Here is a 21,455-nt window from a genome sequence, read left to right on the forward strand (position 1 = left end):
GCATTTCGTGTAAACTGTTAAAGAGCATAAAAGTGAAGCACAGTCGAAGGTCTCTGGCGGTCAGCTTCAGCTACGTCAGTACTACTCGGATTTGGAGTCAGATTCAGATTCGATCTGCCCAGCTGTTTAACATTTTCCCACAGCCCGCGAACGCGTTTGGGCGTTTACTACCAGAACTACGAGTACTCGGGTACCACCAGTGGATTGTGCTAGCTGTTTGCCTTCTGGTTTAGTCAGCTTTTCAGTTCGTTCCGTTTTTTATGGCTAACGGCGCCGCCATGACATTAAGTTGCTAACCATAAACGCGATCGATTTCAATATTTCATATCCTGTAGCCAGAATTCTGATGGTTCCGCAAACGCCAATGGAAACGAGCAACGCCCACTGGCTTCTGAGCTGACTTTTCCAACAAATTTCAGTGGCACTTGGCCTTTGCAACCGCAGCCTGGGGGTCGGTCTATGCATGACTCGGATTATGGGCTACTGCCAGAGATGACTGCGTGATATTATCTGAGACTCAGAAACAGATACTCTGAAGAATATTCTTGGAAGTATCAATCAGGTATCGGTCCGCGATTGGTTCTCACGCCTGCATATTTAATTAATGCAAGGAGCAATTCAATCAAAATCTAATATGTAATTAAAACATCAGCGAGGCGGACTACCAAAAACAATTAAATCAATTTAATACACGCTTTAGTGCACTTTTTATGGTTCTCGGTGGTCCACATTATAATTTACATGTAAAGCAATCGCCTGAAGGGCAACCACATCCGTAAGATACATATCTGTATGACGAAAATGAATGCATTCGAAAAGAAAAACATCTACAAGAAGTAGAAGAAATAGTGGGATATGTATACAAGGCTACAAAAGTATCTGAAGATGCAAAATAGCCTGAAAAACAGCGAAGAACATACAACTAATAGGAAATTCCTAATAGCAAAAAACTTATCTACAGCCACAAAAAATCTGTACGAAGAGCTTGAAAATCTATCATCAAATAAAGTCTCTTAAAGTAGTATCTGTATTTTTAAAAATGTATCGTAAAGCTGCAAAATCTACCATTCCATTTCCATATTCCATGCATCGCCTAAAAGCAGACTTCAATTTTTTGGCATACAAATTCGTTCTTTTCGAGAGCGTTGCCTGCTTCTGGGGGACACCATGATTTTAATTAAAAAACGAAAACGATTCCGATAATATTTTGGGCGACCCCTTTCGGGTCTTTGAATACCATAATCATATAACATTTATTTATTCAGGAAACTTGGCAATATAATATATCATTCATTTTTGTTTTTCTTTGTTGTTTTTTTGTTTGTTTTCAATAAATATTTTGTAATATATAGGTTTTTGCTTAATATCTAACAACATTTTGTTGGTTATTATAATTGAATGTATTTCGAATACAAAAAAATTCATAGATAATATTCATATAACTAATATGGAAATACTTTGTAAGTGTTCATATGGGATGGGGGAAAGAGAGACACAATCGCTAAGGAGAGGTGTTTTGGAGTTGTGTAATGTGTGTTTGTGTGTGTGTGTGTGTGTGTGTGTTTGTTTGTTTGTGTAAATGTCGAGACATTTGTTAAAAATACATTATAATCATAATTACTAATTCTCAAACTAAATCAATAGACAATACTTGGCATTTGAACGCGTTCCACAAATCTGTGATAATGCAAATTCTGTTAATTTTTCTGCTTTTATTTTACTTTGGCTGCTTTTGGTTTTTCCATTTTTGTTTTTTTTTTAGGGTGGAGATGGGGTTTACTTTTCAGTTTTTTTTGGGGGGGTTTTGCTCTTCAGATCGCTTCAGTAGGGTACATAGGAGCCGGCATTGCGTTTGCGGCCCATGTTGCAGATCTTAAAGTGGCACGGCGACATGTCTAAGGAAATCACAAATACATACAAATGTTAGTTAGAATGAAATAGATTTTGAATTGCTTCATGCAACACTTACATTGTTTACGAACTAATTTTTGGGACCAAATAATAAACATGAAAATAAAAATGTTTCGAATCAAAAAATTAGTCAATCATGCCACATTGAGGGTAGTATTTATAGATATATCTTAATAAATATAGATTATAGATCGTTTACTTACATTGCACATTCTTTTTGGTGTTGTGCTCCTTGAGAGAAGGACTGGACACCACCTTCTTGGAGGGCATTTCAGTTAAGTCGTTGACCAGGTTGTAGCGCAACTCCTCGCCGCCTCCATTCTCGCTGAGCTTGTGCAGACGCGCCAGGAGACGGGAACTGGTGACCACTTCTCGCTCATTGCTGTCCTGTGGTACGCCAAGGTCCTCGTAGTCAGCGGTCAGCAGCAGATCCCTCAGCGAAGGCCATTTCCTGGCAAACGAATGCAGTCGTTGCTGTTTCTGTTCCTGCTGTTGCTGGTGCTGATACTTCTAGAAGTCAAAGGGGAGCAAGCAGGTGGTTGAGTCTCCATGTAGATGCCTCAATAAATCCATCTATCACTCACCAGTTGCTCGCCATAATAGGTGTTGTCCTCATTACCCGCTCCAAGCAGTTCGCTGAACAACAACTGCGTTGGCAGCCCAGTACGTGGCATGGCATATCCTGGCCCGGTAGCGACTGACAGCAACACAATGGCAATGCCCCACTGGACGATTGAGCAGCCGCACGTTGTGGACATCATGTACTGCGGAATTGAAAGGCCACAAAAGTGTGAATATATTGTGTTGAAAGTGCAAACAACAATTTGGCTAGAACAATTAAGCACCTCCCTCAAGCCAACCCTCGCCCATTGAGTGCTTACGCAAAAGGGTTTCCCATTACAAACAACACAAAGTTTTCAAAATATGCGCAAATGTTTCGAGGGGTTTCGAGGGGTTTCGTCGGCCCTCTCAAGGTGTTGGCTTCACTTTAAAACAGTCACGTTGCATTTTTTCCCATTCTCAATGAAATCTAGGACACGCACCAGTTGAAAGTTTTGGCTTTCGCAAAAGGGGGAGACCTCTTTCCATTTCGGTCTATAAATGGAAAAGGCTTCTTTGATGCCTGCTCTTGAAATCAGGTCACATTGCAACATCATCATTTGATATGCCACGGACTATACCCCTCTCTCAGTGACTTTGTGTGTCTCTCTCTCCCTGTGAGACATCCCTTAATTGACATTTATGAAATATTAATGCCTAATTAAGCTCAAGCTCTGACGCCACAAGCAGCCAGAATGTTAAAGGTGAGCGGTGAGTGGGTTAATGTACGTGGGTGGGTTGGCTTTTGAGTGTTAAAAATTACAAGTCATTTAGGGTGTTCAGTGCTTAGGGGTTGGCTCATTTAGAGGCAGCAGTGAGAAACGGCGGAAAGTTCAATTGTGATTGATGGAGTTTTTTATAAGAAATGAAACTACTTAAAGAAGATGCAGTGAAACGGTTGCGGATAAACGAATGAAACTATGTGAGATAATGGGGGAAACTATTGGTTACAAATGAGCAAAACTCAACTTAGAAAGAAATGAGAGAACTCTTTCCAACTCAACTCATTCATACTTTTTCTTCCGATCCTCCCCAATCACTCCCCAATTTCGTTCTAGAACTCACGGTTTTTCTTATAAGTCTTTTTGATGTCATACAACATACATACAGATTTCATCTACGAATTGAACTTATCAAAAATCCCAAAAATACTTTTCGTCTTTAATTTTTGTCGTTGCCGACTGAGCTAGATTTGACCGCTTCTCCTTCATGGCCCTCTCCCTGAATCGTCGTCCTCCTCCTGAATCGAATCTCAAGTGCACGGCGATAATCTTTTGCCAAGCAATGTCATCCGTTCCGTGACTTACACGCTATGCGATTGCTTCCAGTGTTGATTGATGATTGATGGGGGCAGCGTAATCGCAGCAAACGCATTTTAATGGCACAATGAACATTAAAATGTTTGCGTTTTCGGCGTTGGACGTTCGGCGTTCGGCGTTCGAGTGGTGTCGATAATGAGCTGATAATGCATTGGGTGTCATGGCTAATTCACGGCGATCCCCAGCCAAGATTCATCTCTATATCATTTATTATTAGAGTCAAGGCCAGGCGCGTACAAGTTTCATTGAACTCTCGAGCGGTGCAAGTGCCACGCCCAGTCGTTAAACAATCCACCATAAAAACTATGCAGGGAAGAAGGTGAAATGGCGATGGGAACGGGAATGGGGATGGGTGGAATGCCGAATTTATTTGACAGCTGCCCCAGGTTCGTGAGTGTTCGATTTCGATGGTTATTAAAAAGCTGAAACCGAACAATGATCAATAAGCGATAAGATGATGACAAGTTAGAGCCCAATTATGCTATTATAAATGCGACAACAGGCAGAAACTAGTTTTATTTAGCTATTCAGAGAATGAGAGCAATTTCCGAGCAATGTTCTATACGAAGTTCGGCGGGTTTCGCTATACTGAGAGGATGAATTTCATAAAATGTACTTAAGATTGATTTCATGAATAAGCTGAAGATTAAACTACGAGAATGTAAAAAACAAATCACCAACAGAATTCGCATCATAACTAGGCTGGGGGGTCTTTGCTGCTGTGACCCAAAATCGTATCATCAAGTGGGGAGTATATAATAATAAAATCGTATAAATGGGTTTCGTTCTTTTATTTGTCCCACAATAAAGTGCGTCATCAGGCACGTCATAAAATATCGGACCACAACCAACCAACACACACAGAGAGAGCAGAGCTTTCAGTACTTTCTTATCAACGACAATAAGTTCACATCTACGATTGACACGCCCTCTTTTTTCTGTTGCTTCTTGTTCTGCTTCTGCTCCGGGCTTCGTGTAAACAAAAAAACCTTAGTTGGAATCCCCCCAACACCACTCAACCGTTGCATCGTCAAATCAAATAAAAACTACGCATTTTATAAATGATAGATTCACGAGACTTTCCATTGAACATCTACATATCTCTGCCACCGTTCGAACGCGTTCCTGCGCTGATAAGCCGACTACAATAATTTCTTTGGGGCATAAAAGAATTTTAATTGAAATAATTTTAATCGAAAATCCCGCAACGAAATGACATTGTTGAAATGTTTGCTGATAATTGAGTGTCGTAAAAAAAATATAAATAAATATATGAATGTTCGTTATCAATAGGCGAAAAGTACATTTTCTTGGCGCCAGTAGAAGAATGGAACTTAATAGATCGCTATTGCATATTTGAGAATTCAAAGAGGCCGGAATTGGACCAATATAGAACGGCTTAGGACTAATACTAAAAATGTATTTGAATTGAAAGGAATGTTGCCCCAAGTCATTTATACATTTTTACACTGAGAGAAAAAGTGGCATAGTAAAAAGCAACAAACCTATATTTAAATTAAATATACGGCTCTTAGATTCAAACATAGTGAAATTAAATCTAGAATTCACTTTGATTGAAATATAAATGTATCTAATAGTTTTTTTAACCATATTTAATCAAAATATTAAACAAGAAATATTTATTTTAAATATCAAGTCTATGCATTTTAAAATATATTGCGATCAGAAATTTGCATATCAATATACAGATATATATAGAGACTTACCTCTTCAAAATTCAATTCCTTTTCAAGTAATTCAAGTTCTTTTAAAGAAATTTTCAAATCCTTATTTCTCAAGGTTATTTCTTCTCTTTTCAGCACTTTTCACTGTAACTGTACTTTTTTACTGTAAATGTACTTTTTTACTAAGTATTGTGGTACTTTTTGTCTATTGAAATTTATGAAATTTCCAAAAAAATATATAAAATAATTCAGATTGAAAGTGTTCTTTTTTTCTTGCTCCGCTTTGGGAATCTTGAGCGTTAGGTGTGACAATGCAGAATAAACGCAAATCCGTTGAGAGCACTTGTTTATATAGGCGCTTGACCGACGCACAAAAAGGGTAAGGCAACAGGTAAAAGTACTCGTAGACCTGGCTAACAACGCGGTAACACGACCACAACAACACCATACAGCCGTCGGAAACCCGACGACACTTCGGATGCTACAAAAGTGTATTGGGGGTTTTGGGAGGAGGCGTAGGTAGGTTCCAATGTTCTTGTGGGCGTTTAGTTATTCCAACCAAACAGAGGTTCGGTTTTGTGGGGGTGTGAATGGGTGAATGGGAGCACTTGAAAAGTTCTTATAATTATACTTTTGTTCGCCGAAATGCGAGAGTAATCAAATGGCGTTCGCGACGTTCTTCTTTACGGTGCGTTCGAAAACTAAACACATCGGATCAGATCAGATCGGATCGAATCGGATCGATCTCGTAGTACTACTGTTCGTGAGGCTCTCTCGGCTCTGGCCTCAACAGAAACTGAATTATGTTGGTTCTAGTCGCGGTACTCGGGACTGCGCGATTGTGTACCATGCCACGCTTTTGACAAATCGTCCGATAAAGCCAAGATTTATGATCAAGCCATATAGATTTAAACAACCGAAAAATTAGACTGCGCTACAGCGTAGAATGTAAGGTATATTAGTTTGTTCAAGCTCTGTATATCAAGAGGTTAAATCTCATTTGTCCCACTCGCTGATCACGCTCTGCATTGGAGCTTGCGTTTACTCCCTCGCTTGGTTCATTGACTCGATTCCGGCGGCAGTTTGCCAAGGATCTTGAGTCAAGGCTTTGGACACAATCTACAAACTGTACGATAGTAGGCGTATATTCGTTGAATTCCCAGAAGATCAATGCCCCCATCACTTTCAATTATAGGTCATTAAACCCGCAACGATTTTGCTAGAACATTTCAAATTTAATTGGGTCAATGTCGGTTCGCAGTTTTTTCCACTTAGCGGATGCTGAAATGTTTAGCGGATATTGCAAACTCATGAAATTTCGCCCTAAGAAGCTATGGAATCACATGATTATAGGTATTTTGGGTTCCATCTTCAGTAGGGGATCTCTGGCATATGTACTTTTAAATGATATCAACAAAAAGTGTTGACCAAACAATACGAACTAAAATAAATTCGCAGTTACGGAAATTCATCTAAAAATAGAGTGGAAATTTACACTTGTCCATCGCAGAGATAACCAAGCTGATCTTATCTTTTATGCTATAAGTCAGACCTCCGACCCTCTCTCTGCTCTGTGAGATTTTTTGGCAGAATAATGTGATGCAATATCTACCAGAGATTAAATCACACAGAAACCCAAAGTTAAAATAAAATGAATGGTGGGTGGCAGAATAATAAAAAATAAAACTTTTGCAAGTTTTAAGTACATTTTTTAACACCCAAAAAGGTTACTTTCAATACAAAGAATTTCCCCTAGTCATTTGCGTTTCTTTGTATTCTAGTAGACAGTAATTAATTTAGTCTAGAAATGTTCCCAAAAAATGCTGATTATTCCAATAAAATCTAGTATATTGACACGCCTAACCTTTTGTCTGATCCGAAAATATCGAAAGGTTGCTGGCTAATCTCTCGCCCACGCTTCATTTGTAGACAATGTGATTAAATTAATTTTTTTTGTTACATCACCCGGAATCGATGGGGGTGGAATAATCGGAATCATCACTTGTCTGGCAGATATGATATACATAGATAAGCGTCTTACTTTGGAAGCATAGTATCGCTGATACAGTATCAAACGACAATCATATCAGTGCTAATTGACACTTATTAAAGACCGGCAGACGGAACTGGCTTCTCATGCCGGAACCGAAGCAAGCACGTGCCGGACAATTATCAGCAGTTGAGACAATCACGTGAGGGTAAGGCTTCCACCATGCGTTGATAAATGTTTATTGACTCATTTGAAAGTGTAACTGTACAGGAACCCACATAAAAATGCATTTGATTGTGATTTATTGATACAGTCATCAGATTTAAATTTGATTTCCCGCCTTTCCTGCCCAATGACTTACTACCACGCAATATGGGTTTCAAATATATTTTTTTAATATCCCCAAATTTCTTTAGGGCAGATTGGATATATATACATATAAAACATACCAGCAATACTTAGAAGGAATGAATCATGCTGAACGAGACAAGATAAGAACATGGTCCGGTGGAGACTCTATTGCCGGAGGGCGAAACTGGCCTATCTAATGTATACATTTAGAGACCTTTCCCAATCTATACCAGAAAATAGTATTTTGAATCATAGATGTGATTTAATTTGAGTAACAACTCGACTCGAGGTATATTTCATCGATTCCGTCAATATTTAAAATTTCATTTTTACAGTTTTACCAAAGAACGGAGGGTATTGAAACGTACATATGCACGTTGTTTTTAATTTTCGCTATGTCAACTCGTGCTTCCCTTCATCATTTATTCCACTGGTTTGCATTCATATCCTTGTCACTCATTCACTCTCAAACAATGCCACAGTGGCGCGCAGCTCTAGTATCCTGTCGTGCACAGTGCATACCCTTGAGAAAAGGATATTATTGAATTGAGAAAATTTTTGTTATCTAGTCTCCTATGAATGAAACTACCTACGAAATTTTACAGTTAATGGTCCTCTTACAGGGACGGAATCAAGACACATATGCATATACATATGTATGTACATATGTAATATATAATGTGCACAAATCAGATGCATAAATAGGTCCATAAATTTAAATCTGTAGGAAGGCATTATTTATTACATTTCAAAGCAGGTTGGAAAACAACAATTTTGCATTACCTAAAGGAAACAGGAAGTACAAATGTCCATATCATAACTGATACCGGTTGACGAGCAAGAATGATGTATCATTCCGTACATGTGAACGTTTTATGCTGTGACCTTTTTGGTTTAAAGCTTATTTTAGACACAATCAAATAAAAATAAGTACTTAAAATTAACCAATCTTGTAGGAACTTTATTCATCAATCGTATACAGTTATGTGTTTAGGGCTGAGGGTCCTAGATAGCTAGTAATATTAAGCCGAATATCAAAATCGTGGAATATAATTTTCGATCATGGGACAGAGAGCGATTAACCCATTGTAGACCAATGGGCATTCAAATACAGTGGTTATTAAACATTTTTAAACTTGAAGAATTTAAGCGCAGTTCAGTTGAAAGATATCGTGATAGCTTTTATCGTAGGGAAACAGAAAGGATGGGTTTACAAGAAAAATTTACAAACGGTATTATTTTCCCGATTTAACTCAAGCTGTTCACCTATTTAAAGAGAAGGGGGGTTAAGTGGGCTAAGTTCGTTTTGTCATCGATATATTTTAAAAATTATACGGTATTTTCTGAGGGTCAGCGGGAATATTTTAACGATAAGTTCGCGGGGTCACACTGGAGGAGACGAAAAATATTTTTATTTTTCGAAATGTCGACGCTGCAACTGGAATTTTCGCAGGCCATGGCCGATTTCAAGAAGATGTTTCCCGACATCGATCGCGAGGTAATTGAGGCCATACTGCGGGCAAATCTGGGCGCCGTGGATCAGACAATAGATGCCCTATTGGCCATGTCCATAGATAATCAGGTAGGGGTCCGTGTGTGCGTTTGTTTGTGTATACTAACAGCAGCTACTATACTAACCTAACCGCATGTGACAGAACGAAAAACTGCGCAATGAACTGGATGCTAATGTCTCCCCACAGCAGAGTCTCATCAATCTCAACGATTCGGACAAAGACCTACGGCGCAATGTCCAGCTCGTTGACACCACGGATGGCATTGGGGACAGCGGTGCAGCCGCAGCAGCAGCCAGCGCTGGTGCTTTACTAACAACCGCCAGCGCTTCGCCGAATCATCCCAACACGGGTGCCTCGCCCAAGATGCGGCCACTGGGCACCTCGAATCGGATCAATAGCCAGAGCAGCACGCCCACAAAGAGGAGTCAGAGTAGCAGCACAGCCCGTCGCTGGAACCCACCCATTTTGGGTGTGCTTCCGCCAGGCTTTCTACGCATTGCACCTGCTGCTGGCCAGCAGGACTTTGAGCTACCCGACGAGCAGTTTGCCCTGATGCTGCAGAACGAAGAGTTTATGAATCAATTGCGCTGGAATCAAGACTTCATGAACGCCCTCGAGAAGGAGCAGACGGGAAAGACTAAGGGCGAGGATGATGCCCCGTTTCAGGAGCGTCTCAAGAACATGGGGAAGATGTCGCGCAAGAAATTCCTACAAATGGCACGCGTCTTCACCTGGCAGCGCAATAAAAAGGTAACCACCGCCAAGCAAATCGACTCCTTACCGTTGCGCGAGGAGCCCAGCGACGATGAGGACCACCACCATCATCAGCAGCAGCAACAACAGCAGTCGAGCCAACCGCAATCCCAGCAACAGCAGCAGCAGCAGGGCCAGTTGCAACTACGCAAGTGAAGCGCGTACGGGTCCAGCATTTTGTTATCTTATCTCAATGGCCATACCGTGACGATCACGTGCGCTTGTAATCTCCTTTAAAGTAATCTCTAAGCAAGAACGAAATCTCCTCCCAATCTCAAAAACAAGATGCGAAATAATTTTATATTTCTAGTTTTTAAACACCCCCACACATCATAACCAAAAGTGCAATTTTTACCCCTCGTAAACATCCCAGTGCAATATCTCGTATTACAATATAATTTGTATAAAATTTTTTTTCAACTTTCGTTGTTGCCAAATTAGCAAAATTAAGTTTTATTGATAATTTGTAAAGAAGACAAGAACCGGGCGTTTCTTTAGAGCCCTAGTTTGCAGCACACAGTTGGACTGATTATTGAATGCGTTAATTAATTGAGCATCACACCAAGAATAGAAATCTCTGTAGAGCACCTTGCTTAGCCCAAAAACCTAGTCATTATAAAGAAACCCAAAACAAATTTATTGTACAGTAATCGAAGCTAAATATTCATGTAAACGAAAACTCTTTCTCCCCTTTTAAATCAATGTGGTCCTGCGCTTAACTGGCTTCCACCCTATGCATGGCTATATTATATAAATATGTATCCCGACAAGTCGAGTCTCTCAAAACTATGCATTCGTGTCCAGACACCATATCAAATGCAGTTTTACCAGCCTACCCCACATGGATGACAAAACTTCAAGTAGCTCCAAAGCGGACCTATGGAAAATCTTTCAGTGAATATGCGTGCTATAAAGTAGCAAAACATTATTATAATTATAAAAGGCGGCTATTTGATTGTAATTGTATGTATAAATATTTGAATAACTACCTTGTATTACTATTCCAAGTATCAAATACAGATATTTCAAAATTTCAATTTAAAGTGTTTTTCCTCCCAAATGACTGTACCCATTCATATTTGAATTTATTTAATTTTTATTTTGTTTTTGCATTTCATTTTTAATTTTTTATAAACATAATACATTTATTAATAATTAAAAGATGCTCGAACCTGTTGAGTTACTTCACCCTCGACTTCAGGACTGACAAAACTTCTGTTCTGAAGTATCGCAGATCCTGAGCGGACGGCAAGTAAGGGAACAAGTTCGAAAAAAAATGGTTTTTCAATTACATTCATTTCACACGCTCATTATTACATTATGTTATTGTAACGGTTGGTTTTTTTTATTATATTCAAAAATGATTTGTATCTTTTATCATATATGTATATAATATATACGTTTGGGCTTAGGTTTTTAATTAGTTTCAATGTTGGTTGTTGGCTGTGTTTAGACTTTGATTTAAGGGCATATTGGTTACTACGCGAAGTTTATGTTTATGTTTATGTTTATGCAATGTTTATTATGAAATATTTATAAATTTACTTCGTTTTAATATTTCTTTTCATTTTGGGATTGACACGACCATTTCGAATGCATAAATATACTAGAATTTGTGGCTTCCTTTCTTTTTCTATGTTTCTGCCGGATGATATTTCTTCTGATCCGCAAAAAGGGTGCGGAAGTAGCTATCGTAGGTCAATGTATGTTCCGTCCCACTTCCGCCTTGGTATTGGCTCTCTGAGAGCGTGCCGGAGTGTATTTGTGTGTTTTGTATATATGTTGGGATGTAGCATGCATGTGTGTGTGCAGGTGTGTTTGTGTGTGTATGGAGGTGTTTACAATTTTGGATTGATTGATCGTATTAAACAATTAGTTGTAAATTTGTTTTAAACTAGTTACTAAATGGATCTCATTACTCTTCTGGTTGTTTGCAACATTTTGACATCATTTGCAGACAATATTTTTATAAAATATGTTCTTATACATGTTTACTTGTTGTTTCTCAATTTTATTTGCTTTTATCTGGATTCATCATTATGATCATCATCATCATCTATCAGGCTAGTACAAGTTAATATTTAGCTTAATTTGATTTTGAGTTGAATTGGTTTTCTTTTCTTACTTCTTTGTTTTTGCAATTGGTAGAAGAGCAACGACATGACATTAGGTATACGGCTCTATTTATAGATATTACTTGTTGTTTCTTTGTTGGTTTTTGCTTTTGTTTTTGCTTTGTTGTATATAAGACGTATTGTGTATAGAGTATAATCGAAAAGAATCAATAAATACGAATGTTTTAGTTTACGAATGTTTCATTTGTTGCATAATTTAAAAAACGGCTCAAAAAACGAACGACAAATATGTATATATATATATATGTGTGTGTATAAGTATATTAAATAATTCCCCATATTGATTAATGGTTAATCAGCGAAAAATAGTACAATCATAATAGTAGTAAATAGTAATAATTACAAAAACTTTAAACAGTTATAAAACATTGTCAGCATATGTACGTTTTTTGCTCATTCTCTTGTATTGTATATATAGTAGATTGGTTATTTCAATTTTTTGTTTGTTTGTTTGACAATCTTTATATTGTGTTGTATTGTATAACTGCATATTGCATTCGGATCGAAAACGAAACAAGAACGAAAAAAAAAAAATTGAAAATGTTTTTAACTTTACTCTTATACTTGTTCTCCTCTCCTTCCCTCCTCTCTTAACCGCTCTTCTCCTATACCCTTTTTTATTTTGTTTTTCCTTTTTTTTTTGTTTGTTGGAAGTCTTATAGCAGAACACATAGGGACTTTTTCGGTTTCTTTTGTTTCTTTTCGGGTGACTTCTTATTGATCTGCCTAACCAAATCGTAGAAAATATCGTTCACATTCACTTTGGCTTTGGCTGAGGTCTCCATGAAGGCGCAATTGAACTGATTGGCCAGGCTCTTGCCCAGCTCCTTGCCGACGACCCGCTCCTCCTCGAGATCGCACTTGTTGCCCACCAGCACCATGGGCACATCGTCCGTATCCTTTACCCTCAGTATCTGCTCGCGCAGGTCCTGTAGATCATTGAACGTCGACTGCGCTGTTATCGAGTACACCAGCACGAATCCCTGGCCGTTCTTCATATACAGATCCCGCATGGCCGTGAACTGCTCCGTGCCAGCCGTGTCGAGGATCTCCAGCATGCACTGCTGCCCGTCCACCTCCACCTGCTTGCGGTAGCTGTCCTCGATGGTGGGGTCGTACTTCTCCACGAAAATGCACTGCACAAACTGCACTGTGAGGGCGGACTTGCCCACGCCGCCGCTGCCCAGAACCACAATTTTGTATTCACGCATTTTTCACTGTAGCTGTCTGTAGTTTGTGTAAGACCAAAAAGCAGGTAGGCGGTAGGTAATACTCGGGTTCAGGTGGGTTTCCAGTTACAAATTCCTCTTGGAGTTATTGAAGTTGCAAATGTTTAATTTTAAAACGCGGGGCGGCTCTCTCTCCTCTCTTACTCTCTTACTCACTTCTCACTCTCTCGTTCTCGGTCTTGGTCTCTCTCACAAAAATCACTAGTTTAGGCGTTGTTCGGCGATTGCTTTTCGGTTGCAGTTTTGTGGTTGTTCTTTTAGAACGTTTTTTTTTTTGTTTGTTTTTTTGAACGTTATATATATATATTTATATTTAAAGTAATTTTGTTGTTGGTTCTGTTATTGATGATAACCTTTGTGCCGTGTACGAGTGTGTGTCTGTGTGTAGTGTGGAGAGAGTACTTGTGTTTGTGTCTGTGTGTGTGTGAGTGTTTGTGCCTCTCCCTCGCTCTTTCCGCTCAGGTTCTCGTGGAGGTGCGTGCGTTCCGTCAATTGTTGCTTTCAGCGATAAAAGAAATTTCCGCTGGCGCTTCTGCTTTTCCGCTGCCACCGCTTTGCCACTGCCGTTGTCACTGTTGCTGTTACCGAGAGCGCACTGTGGGAATAAAGAAAGCAATTTGTTGTATGTTGAATAAAGCTCGATTGCACTGTAAATTCGTTTGTTGCGTTTCGTTTCGTTTTTTGGTTTGGTTTTGGGTTGGTTTTTGGTTTGTATGCTGTGCTGGCTTCAAGAACTGACTGCACTCTTCTTTTTTGTTGCTCGTTCTCGTCGCTCTATCTTGGTCTTTTATGATTCATTTTTAGAGTTGCTAGCAGGCAACTCTATTCGGAGTTTTACCTTTTCTTGTGTGTTAGCTGCGACTCGAGGGCAGATATGGTTGCTGGATTCTCGATAAAGCCAAGAAAACGGTAATGGCCACGAATTCCTGTACTTTGTTGTATTGATAACGTTTTAATTCTAGGCAAAGACAATTTTTCTCGCCCGTAACCCGCACCGAAAATGTTTGGTGCAGTGTGACCAGTGGACTTATCGAAAAAATATACCGTCTGACACTCAGAAATATACCGTCAATATACCGATGAAAGTCAGATTCGTCAATTGTGTTATTCGGTTTAATATTAATATTACTAACAATTCCACTGCTCCAACGTCTTTTAGAACTGGTTCAACTGTTTGTTTTATATTTAGCAAAACAAAAAATTTGTAACTAAAATTTAGAAATTTCAGCAGCCCCCTCAGCTCAGCGTATCTTTGTGACCATTCCAGCAGCAATCGTGACACCAGCCACCCTCAACATGATGCGGCCCAGTTCCTTGAAGTCGGCGTACCGCTCTATGCAGATGGGGCGACTCGTCTCCAATTCGACCAGGGCACACGAGTTGCTGCCTAGGCAACGCGGCTTCTTCTTTACCACCTCGCCGGTGCTCTTGTGTATGGATGCCGTCAGTTTGCAAACAACAGCCGGCTCGATGAGCGACTGGTGGTGGAGCAGAACCGGAAACCCCATGGTGATGGGCACCTTGACACTGAAGACGATGATGCGGGCCTGGAAGCGTGTGGTCACGGGAATAGGTGTCTGTGGGTCACTGATGATGCAGCCGACGGTTATGTTGTTGATATCCACGCCGGCCAGCGTCACCGAAATCTGATCGCCAGCAAAGACGCTCGTCTGGGTGAACTCATCCATGGTCAGGGACTTGACCTGCGCCTGCTCCCTGCTTGCGCCGACCAGCACCTTATCATTCACGCAGATCATACCAGTCTCAACTCGTCCAGAAATGCAGAATCCAGAACCAGTGCCCTTGTAGATATCCGAGACTGACATCCGCAGCGGTCTGTCGATGGCCCGCTCCGGTATCTTGAAATTCTCAATCACGTCCAGCAGGTGGCGACCACTGTACCAGCTGGTGAGTGCGGTCTCCTGGGCTGTCTTGGTGAGATTCTCGCCGGTCAGGCCAGAGCAGGGCGTGAAGCTTACGTCCGACTCCTTGAAGCCCGCCTGTTTAAGGAAGGACTTTAGTTTGGTGACAATCTCCGTGAATCGCTGCTGGGACCAGCCAACAGTGTCCAGCTTGTTGATAACCACGCCCAGCTGGTTTACACCCAGGGATCGTACCAGGATGGCATGCTCGCGCGTCTGTCCACCCAGCTCAAAGCCGGATTCGAATTCGCCCCGCGTGGCATCCACCACTAGGAGGGCCACATCCGCCTGTGTGGCACCGGAGATCATGTTGGGTATGAAATCCTTGTGGCCAGGCGCATCTAGCAGAGTCACAATCTTTGTCTTTGTCTCGATGCGAGACTGCCCCACGTCCATGGTGATACCTCGGGCACGCTCCTCGCCGGTCTCGTCCAGAACCCAAGCGTACATGAAGCTCTGCTTCCCAAGCTTCTTGGACTCTTGCTCGTGCTTGTGCATCACGCGCTGCGAGACGTTTCCTGTGTCGTAGAGTAAGTGGCCCATCAGGGTGCTCTTTCCCGCATCTACATGGCCGATGACGATCATGTGGATGTGGCTCTTTTGGTCGGATCGCTCCTTCTCGTACAGTTGCTGGGCATTGCGTTGGGACTGGTCCTTAGAGACCTTAAAGAGGCTGGCGGAAGTGCGGGACAAATCGCCCTCTCCCACCTCGACGGGGGAATTCCTGCCAGAGACTACAGGGGAGGACGGTAACTTGGGAGAAGCTATTTCAAAGCCACGCCGCGGCTCCTTTAGGCTGATTTTTGCCGGGGGCGGGGGCTTGCTGGCAGACTTCACTGTAGTGGCTGCAATGGGGACAGGCACCTTCGGTCGGAGCGTAGGTTTGGCCGACTTCTTTATCTCTCCGTTTAGGATCTCGTCCAAAATCTTCTGTATGTCGTAGTCAAATTTCATGGAGGTCTCCACAATGCGGCGCTCGGACACGGTGTCGCCCACCACACTCCGCACCTCGTCCACGCAGGAACTCAGCTTGGCCTGGTCCATTTCGTTCAGTTCGGGCATCTGGAAGCTCTCCGAGTCGCGTCTGGCCTTCTCGTAGGCCTCGTCCTCGGCGTCCTCGTCGTGCTCTCCTTCCTCCTTGATGTCTTTGTTCTTGCTAATGAAGGTGGAGATGCTCTGCCTGCCGCGCTCCCGGTCGTACAGCCATTGTTGGGCATCTGTGGGTGAAATGCAGTGGTCATCATCAACGGAGTGTCCGTAGACGTCATCGTAACCATCGTATTCGTCTTTGTAATCCATCGTCCGAACAATCCTGTGGCGCGACATCTTGGCGGGCCTTCTATTTAACAGTCGATCACTATTTCACAATTTTTTTTTAATTAAAATTAATTTCATCGAGAGAATGAAAATAAAGTAGAAGTGGTGATCAGGGTTCCCCTTGTTTCATGTCTTAACCCACTTAAGTCACCTTTAAAAAACATCTGTGTATTTAAACATGAGAACAACTTGACTTAAGCCGCGGAAAATAATACTGTTTGTAAATTCTTCTTGTAGACCCATCTGATCCTGCCCCTTTACTTACTAAAAAAAACAACGATATCTCTCACCTGAACTGCGCTAAAAGTCTTTAAGTTTTAACACTGTCGTAGAGTATATGTATTTAAATACCATTGGTCGACAATGGGCTAATCGATCTCTGTCCATGATATTTTGATATTCGGCTTAATATTACTAGCTAGCTGGCTTCCTCAGACCCAAACGAATAGCTGTATACGATTAATGAATCAATTTCACACAATATTGGCTAATTTTAGGTACTTCCTTTTATTTGACTGTGTCTACATACATACATACGTCGTTGTTGTTGGTCAACCGGCATCAGCTATGATATGGATATTTGTATACCCTATTTTCTTTAATAATTTCTAAAATTCTGCTGTCCAACCTGCTTTAAACCCAAGTAATAATGTCTTTTTTACAGATACAAATTGATGTAAATATTTATGCATTTCATTTGTGTATATTAAAAATTATATGTATGTATGTACGTATATGCATCTCAATCCCGATACATACTAATATCTGTAAGATCGTAGCTTTGAAACAAAGACACTAGTCAGTCATTGAAAAACATTTCCCAAGGGCATGCAGAGTATAGCAAACTTTAATATCATAGCATAACAAAATTATAAATATTTTTGGCACCGATAAGTATAATCAAAAGTCTCGGCCATACATGATTTAGAGACCTGAAAAAACAGAGAAATAGTTTCGATTTGCCCTAAATTCAAAAAAACCAGTTCCATGATATCTCACTTTCATAAAAATATTTTCGCCAGGACAAAAAATATGCACCCTATCTATTTTATACACCTTGTCATATTTCTTTTTTTAAAGTATTTTTCTAGTAGTACAACTATGAAGTACTTCGTATATTCTGTGTGTTCAGTATTTCTAGTGTTCATGCGTCACCTTGTTGTACTAACACGCCCAGAGTAATGCCGGCCGTTGTAAAATTCCATGTAGAGCCACCCTACTAATTAGTGAAACGATGCTTCAGGAAGAATTGGTAATTGGGTAGGCCCTATACGAATTTAAAGACCAGTGTAATAAATTACAGTAAGAGGGACACCGCCGAGGAGGAGTTTGCCGAGTTGGTTGAATCGCTAGAAGACGATACCAGAGCTTCTAGACCGTTGGGTGAAGAAGACGTCTAAAGAGCAGAGGCTGGGGGCGATATTGGGGCTGCTCAAACTACGCATGAAGGAGGCGGATCAGAGGAACGCAGAGCGAGCAAGACGGTAGCAGGAGCTCTTGCAGGAGTTTAAAAGCATTTGTCGAAGCGGGAGCTTAAGAGCTCCGCATCAGCGGACGACAAAGGCCAATGAGGGTTTCCATGCGAACGGCAGAAATGCTGTTGTTCCCAATGGCATGCTGGATCCTTTTACTGTGATAAAATCGGAAATGATTACCTAAACAGATCCCACAGTGACAGTAACATAGCAGAGCCAGACACTCAGCCAGAGGAAGCTGCTCCTGTCACAGATGAGCCATGCAGATGTAGACGATCCAGAGCTGGACATTGCGATCAACAATGTGGTGTGAAATTCACCTGTGAGCATGTCTATCCACTAGTCCATGAGTTTCGCTCGTATAGAAGGTTCAGAATTTAAGTGATAAAAAGAGAAAAATGCCGCAATTACTGGCACCCTGGTGAACACAATTTTTTAAACTTCACTGGAAAATCTCGAAAATCAGTTCATGTAACTATCAAAAGATGGCGCATATGATGCGTGAAGGGTGACCGTTTTCGGTATATTATATTCTTTTCGGTATATTCTGAAAATTAAACGGTATAGTTTATCGATAAAGGTCACACTGATGTGCTGTCTTCTTTTGTTAAAAATAAAAAAATAAAGAAAAAATCACTTTCGGTGCGGTTACGGGCTACAGAAAAAGCGTCGAACAGAGCCCGAATACGGTGTGCGGAAAAATGAATTCAAAGTAGCATTACAAGTGCCGCTTTTCTCTCCCCCAACGACACAGTGCGCCATCGTTGGCACCTACAACGTACATCGTTAATAATACACAACAATAGCAGCAGAGCAGGCAGCACTAAAAATATGTACAATAACGGGGCGAGGGGCTTCTCCATACACGACGCATTCGAGGAGGAAACAGACGAGGCGATACGCGTCTATGGCTCCACAGTGATATCCACACCCATGCGGGGCGGAAAACAAGGTCGCTCCACCGAAGATGTATCCATACGCATACAGGATCCAAAGTGAGTGGGGCAGTGGTCATGCCTTGCGATGTGATGCCAAAAACGGGTCTCGTTCGCTGGTCTCATTCTGATGTGTGATCTGATCTGTGGTTGTGTTTGCATGCGTGGGCTGTTATTGGCACCATTTTGGAGTTCGTTCTCTTTGTGAATCACAAAAGACAAGAAATTCAGGCCTGCTCAGCTGTTGACATTGCCAGATGCACTGGCTACATTGTAGTCTCTGCCCTGCTCAAGTCGCACTTCCTTATTCCCGCCGGAAGCACCTAAACACTTGAATAATTTACCTAAACTTTGATGCCGCAGGCGCGTGCGTGCTTCTTGCCTTCCTTCCATTCATTTCTTTTGCTCTCCCATTACCAATGCATGGCGTGTCGCAACAGCAACAGAAACACCAACAACCATATGTATGTAATTATTGAGATTATAAATGCAGACGTCCAGCCTAATTTGGCTTTCAATTGTAAAAAAAACATTGCGCATAAATTTCGTCATAAAGGTTTCTCATTTCTTGAAGAGATTGAAGCGTTATTGCGCGAAGGGGGGATGGCCTTCGCCTGCGGTCAGCTGGAACCAGTTAACAGCTCAACAACCAGCCTCGTCTGCACTTGTCGGGTTTCGTTGCCAATATAATCGAGTATAATATGCAATAATTGATTGCGTCTTGCTTTTGGCGGCAGTCCAACCCGCGATAACCCCTCAATTTGATTGATAAGAGCTTTTTAAGTCGCTTTAAATGGATTTTTTTGTATTGTATTGAAATTGTCCTCTCTATCCTCCCCAGGGGCTATAACAAATACGCCGAAGACACAACCTCCAGGGATAGCGACTCACTCATCCAGGAATATGGTAATCTGCCCACGGAGGAGACCAACACATACTGCTGGCGACATCCGAAGGTGCGCGAGAACTGGCGCACAGTGCTGGCCGCCTTCACGTTGCTGATTGTGGGCACGGGCCTCTTTGTGATGGGCACCTTTGCCATTGCCGATCCGCAAAACACATCGCAGGGTGTTGTGTTCTTTGTCGCTGGACTTATTTGCTTTATACCAGGAGCCTATCATGTCGTCTACATTTGGCTGGCAGCCAAAGGCTATCGAGGGTTCGATTTCTATCACCTGCCCCTGTTCACATAAACAAAGGAGAGCAGCTGCATTGGAGTGAATTGGTTGATCCAACAGAAGAGAGAAGAGAGATAAGCAGTGAAAGAGAGAGAGAGAGAGAGAGAGAAAGAGAGAGAGAGAGAGAGAGAGGGAATGGGAGAACCCTGTCTATAAATATAAATCTAAACATTTGTTTATATTTTCTGTAAGCGAATCTTTTGTTCTATAACGTAAATAACTCCAAACTCGTTTTGTGTAACGTACGTTTTTTGTTTAGACCAAGCTTCCCGAGAAAAACCCCTCAGAACCCGAATCGAAATTTAGCAATATATTTATATAAATGATATATACTTTACAAGAAATTATACTCAGTAAACTGTTTTTGTATCCCCTCGAATCCCAGAAGAAAGTGCAAAACAATTCATACCATACGTACCCTCGAAATTGATTTAAGCAAAAGAGATAAAAGGTAGTAAACACACAAGAGAAAGACTTTGTATATGATGCTAACACGTTGAGGAATCGCTAGAGTTATAACATATTATATATATCTATATATACGTATATATTGTAATGTAATTTATTGAAATTTAATTGCACCAAAAAAGCAAACGATCGCGAGCGTAACGAAAAATGTTTTACGACTTTCCAAAAAAGAAACTCACATAAAACTCAACCCCAAAAACCCACGAATCTATGTACTATACGATTAGTGAGCGTCTGTCCAGGGATGCGCCTTAAAGAACTAGAACTAGACTTTAGTCAACGTCGAATTACGAATATAATTTAGCGGATTGTAAAGCGAAAAGAGAACTCTTAAGCAAAACCCCATGATAATACCTAGCTACTACTCGTTCTAGTGATGTAAGTCGATGACCCGATATTGCAATGCGTTCTTTTTATGAATATACTGATGACGCGACTCTATTCCGCCTTTATCCCATTTTATCCCACGCATTCTTAAAAACCTTACCCGTCCTCTAATGAAATTACATCTCACAGTCATTAACATTTCTTGAAACTGAAACTGATTCACCTCTTCACAACACACCTCTCATCCGTTTAGTTCTTAATGATGTATAATTTCTTTTTTAAGAAATGCTGAATATGGTTGTATTAATACGAAAAAGAAACAAGAAAAAAAAACATAAAAACACAA

General features: G+C 41.0%; 5 protein-coding genes across 9 annotated transcripts; 2 read left to right on the plus strand and 3 right to left on the minus strand.

The window, feature by feature from the left end:
* Window positions 1–1,194: 1,194 nt before the first annotated feature.
* Window positions 1,195–6,304, minus strand: CNMa (CNMamide). Of its 2 annotated transcripts, XM_015187427.2 has the most exons (5): window positions 5,558–6,302; window positions 2,496–2,675; window positions 2,115–2,421; window positions 1,970–1,981; window positions 1,195–1,895 (listed from the first exon to the last, which is right to left on the minus strand). In XM_015187427.2, exons 2-5 carry the CDS (start codon window positions 2,670–2,672, stop codon window positions 1,822–1,824), a joined length of 570 nt encoding a protein of 189 aa, XP_015042913.1. In that variant the 5' UTR covers window positions 2,673–2,675; window positions 5,558–6,302; the 3' UTR covers window positions 1,195–1,821. The 2 variants fall into 2 exon arrangements, with proteins under 2 accessions (XP_015042913.1, XP_001353560.3); XM_001353524.4 differs by lacking the exon at window positions 1,970–1,981 and having other exon boundaries at window positions 5,558–6,304.
* A 2,864-nt stretch (window positions 6,305–9,168) lies between these two features.
* Window positions 9,169–10,758, plus strand: LOC4813582 (CUE domain-containing protein 1). Of its 3 annotated transcripts, none has more exons than XM_015187428.2 (2): window positions 9,169–9,438; window positions 9,560–10,758. In XM_015187428.2, exons 1-2 carry the CDS (start codon window positions 9,280–9,282, stop codon window positions 10,277–10,279), a joined length of 879 nt encoding a protein of 292 aa, XP_015042914.2. In that variant the 5' UTR covers window positions 9,169–9,279; the 3' UTR covers window positions 10,280–10,758. The 3 variants fall into 3 exon arrangements, with proteins under 3 accessions (XP_015042914.2, XP_001353561.3, XP_015042915.2); XM_001353525.4 differs by having other exon boundaries at window positions 9,171–9,438; window positions 9,512–10,758; XM_015187429.2 differs by having other exon boundaries at window positions 9,171–9,438; window positions 9,557–10,758.
* Window positions 10,759–11,620: 862 nt separating this feature from the next.
* Rap1 (RAS oncogene family member Rap1) lies at window positions 11,621–14,537 on the minus strand. The gene is made up of 2 exons (XM_001353526.4): window positions 14,326–14,537; window positions 11,621–14,082 (listed from the first exon to the last, which is right to left on the minus strand). The coding sequence occupies exon 2, from the start codon at window positions 13,467–13,469 to the stop codon at window positions 12,915–12,917; it is 555 nt and encodes a 184-aa protein (XP_001353562.2). The 5' UTR covers window positions 13,470–14,082; window positions 14,326–14,537; the 3' UTR covers window positions 11,621–12,914.
* Window positions 14,538–14,640: 103 nt separating this feature from the next.
* On the minus strand, window positions 14,641–18,546 carry HBS1 (translation elongation factor EF-1alpha (GTPase) HBS1). Of its 2 annotated transcripts, none has more exons than XM_033384239.1 (2): window positions 18,522–18,546; window positions 14,641–16,626 (listed from the first exon to the last, which is right to left on the minus strand). In XM_033384239.1, the coding sequence occupies exons 1-2, from the start codon at window positions 18,529–18,531 to the stop codon at window positions 14,729–14,731; spliced, it is 1,908 nt and encodes a 635-aa protein (XP_033240130.1). In that variant the 5' UTR covers window positions 18,532–18,546; the 3' UTR covers window positions 14,641–14,728. The 2 variants fall into 2 exon arrangements, with proteins under 2 accessions (XP_033240130.1, XP_015042916.2); XM_015187430.2 differs by lacking the exon at window positions 18,522–18,546 and adding an exon at window positions 16,684–16,889.
* A 205-nt stretch (window positions 18,547–18,751) lies between these two features.
* LOC4813721 (transmembrane protein 134) lies at window positions 18,752–20,672 on the plus strand. Its single transcript, XM_001353527.4, has 2 exons — window positions 18,752–19,196; window positions 19,978–20,672. The coding sequence occupies exons 1-2, from the start codon at window positions 19,033–19,035 to the stop codon at window positions 20,327–20,329; spliced, it is 516 nt and encodes a 171-aa protein (XP_001353563.1). The 5' UTR covers window positions 18,752–19,032; the 3' UTR covers window positions 20,330–20,672.
* The last annotated feature ends 783 nt before the right edge of the window (window positions 20,673–21,455 follow it).

This window comes from Drosophila pseudoobscura, chromosome X, assembly GCF_009870125.1.
Source record: "Drosophila pseudoobscura strain MV-25-SWS-2005 chromosome X, UCI_Dpse_MV25, whole genome shotgun sequence".
NCBI classification, from domain to species: domain Eukaryota; kingdom Metazoa; phylum Arthropoda; class Insecta; order Diptera; family Drosophilidae; genus Drosophila; species Drosophila pseudoobscura.

What these genes read in the sequence shown, in the direction of transcription:
- Rap1 (XM_001353526.4), bottom strand. Translation starts at nt 13,469, where the DNA reads ATGCGTGAATACAAAATTGTGGTTCTGGGCAGCGGCGGCGTGGGCAAG.
- LOC4813721 (XM_001353527.4), top strand. Translation starts at nt 19,033, where the DNA reads ATGTACAATAACGGGGCGAGGGGCTTCTCCATACACGACGCATTCGAG. An exon ending in ATACGCATACAGGATCCAAA is followed by an intron (nt 19,197 to 19,977) that starts GTGAGTGGGGCA and finishes TATCCTCCCCAG; the next exon opens with GGGCTATAACAAATACGCCG.
- CNMa (XM_015187427.2), bottom strand. Translation starts at nt 2,672, where the DNA reads ATGATGTCCACAACGTGCGGCTGCTCAATCGTCCAGTGGGGCATTGCC. An exon ending in CCTATTATGGCGAGCAACTG is followed by an intron (nt 2,422 to 2,495) that starts GTGAGTGATAGA and finishes TTTGACTTCTAG; the next exon opens with AAGTATCAGCACCAGCAACA.
- LOC4813582 (XM_001353525.4), top strand. Translation starts at nt 9,280, where the DNA reads ATGTCGACGCTGCAACTGGAATTTTCGCAGGCCATGGCCGATTTCAAG. An exon ending in CCATGTCCATAGATAATCAG is followed by an intron (nt 9,439 to 9,511) that starts GTAGGGGTCCGT and finishes CGCATGTGACAG; the next exon opens with AACGAAAAACTGCGCAATGA.
- HBS1 (XM_015187430.2), bottom strand. Translation starts at nt 16,735, where the DNA reads ATGTCGCGCCACAGGATTGTTCGGACGATGGATTACAAAGACGAATAC. An exon ending in TTACAAAGACGAATACGATG is followed by an intron (nt 16,627 to 16,683) that starts GTTACGATGACG and finishes TTTCACCCACAG; the next exon opens with ATGCCCAACAATGGCTGTAC.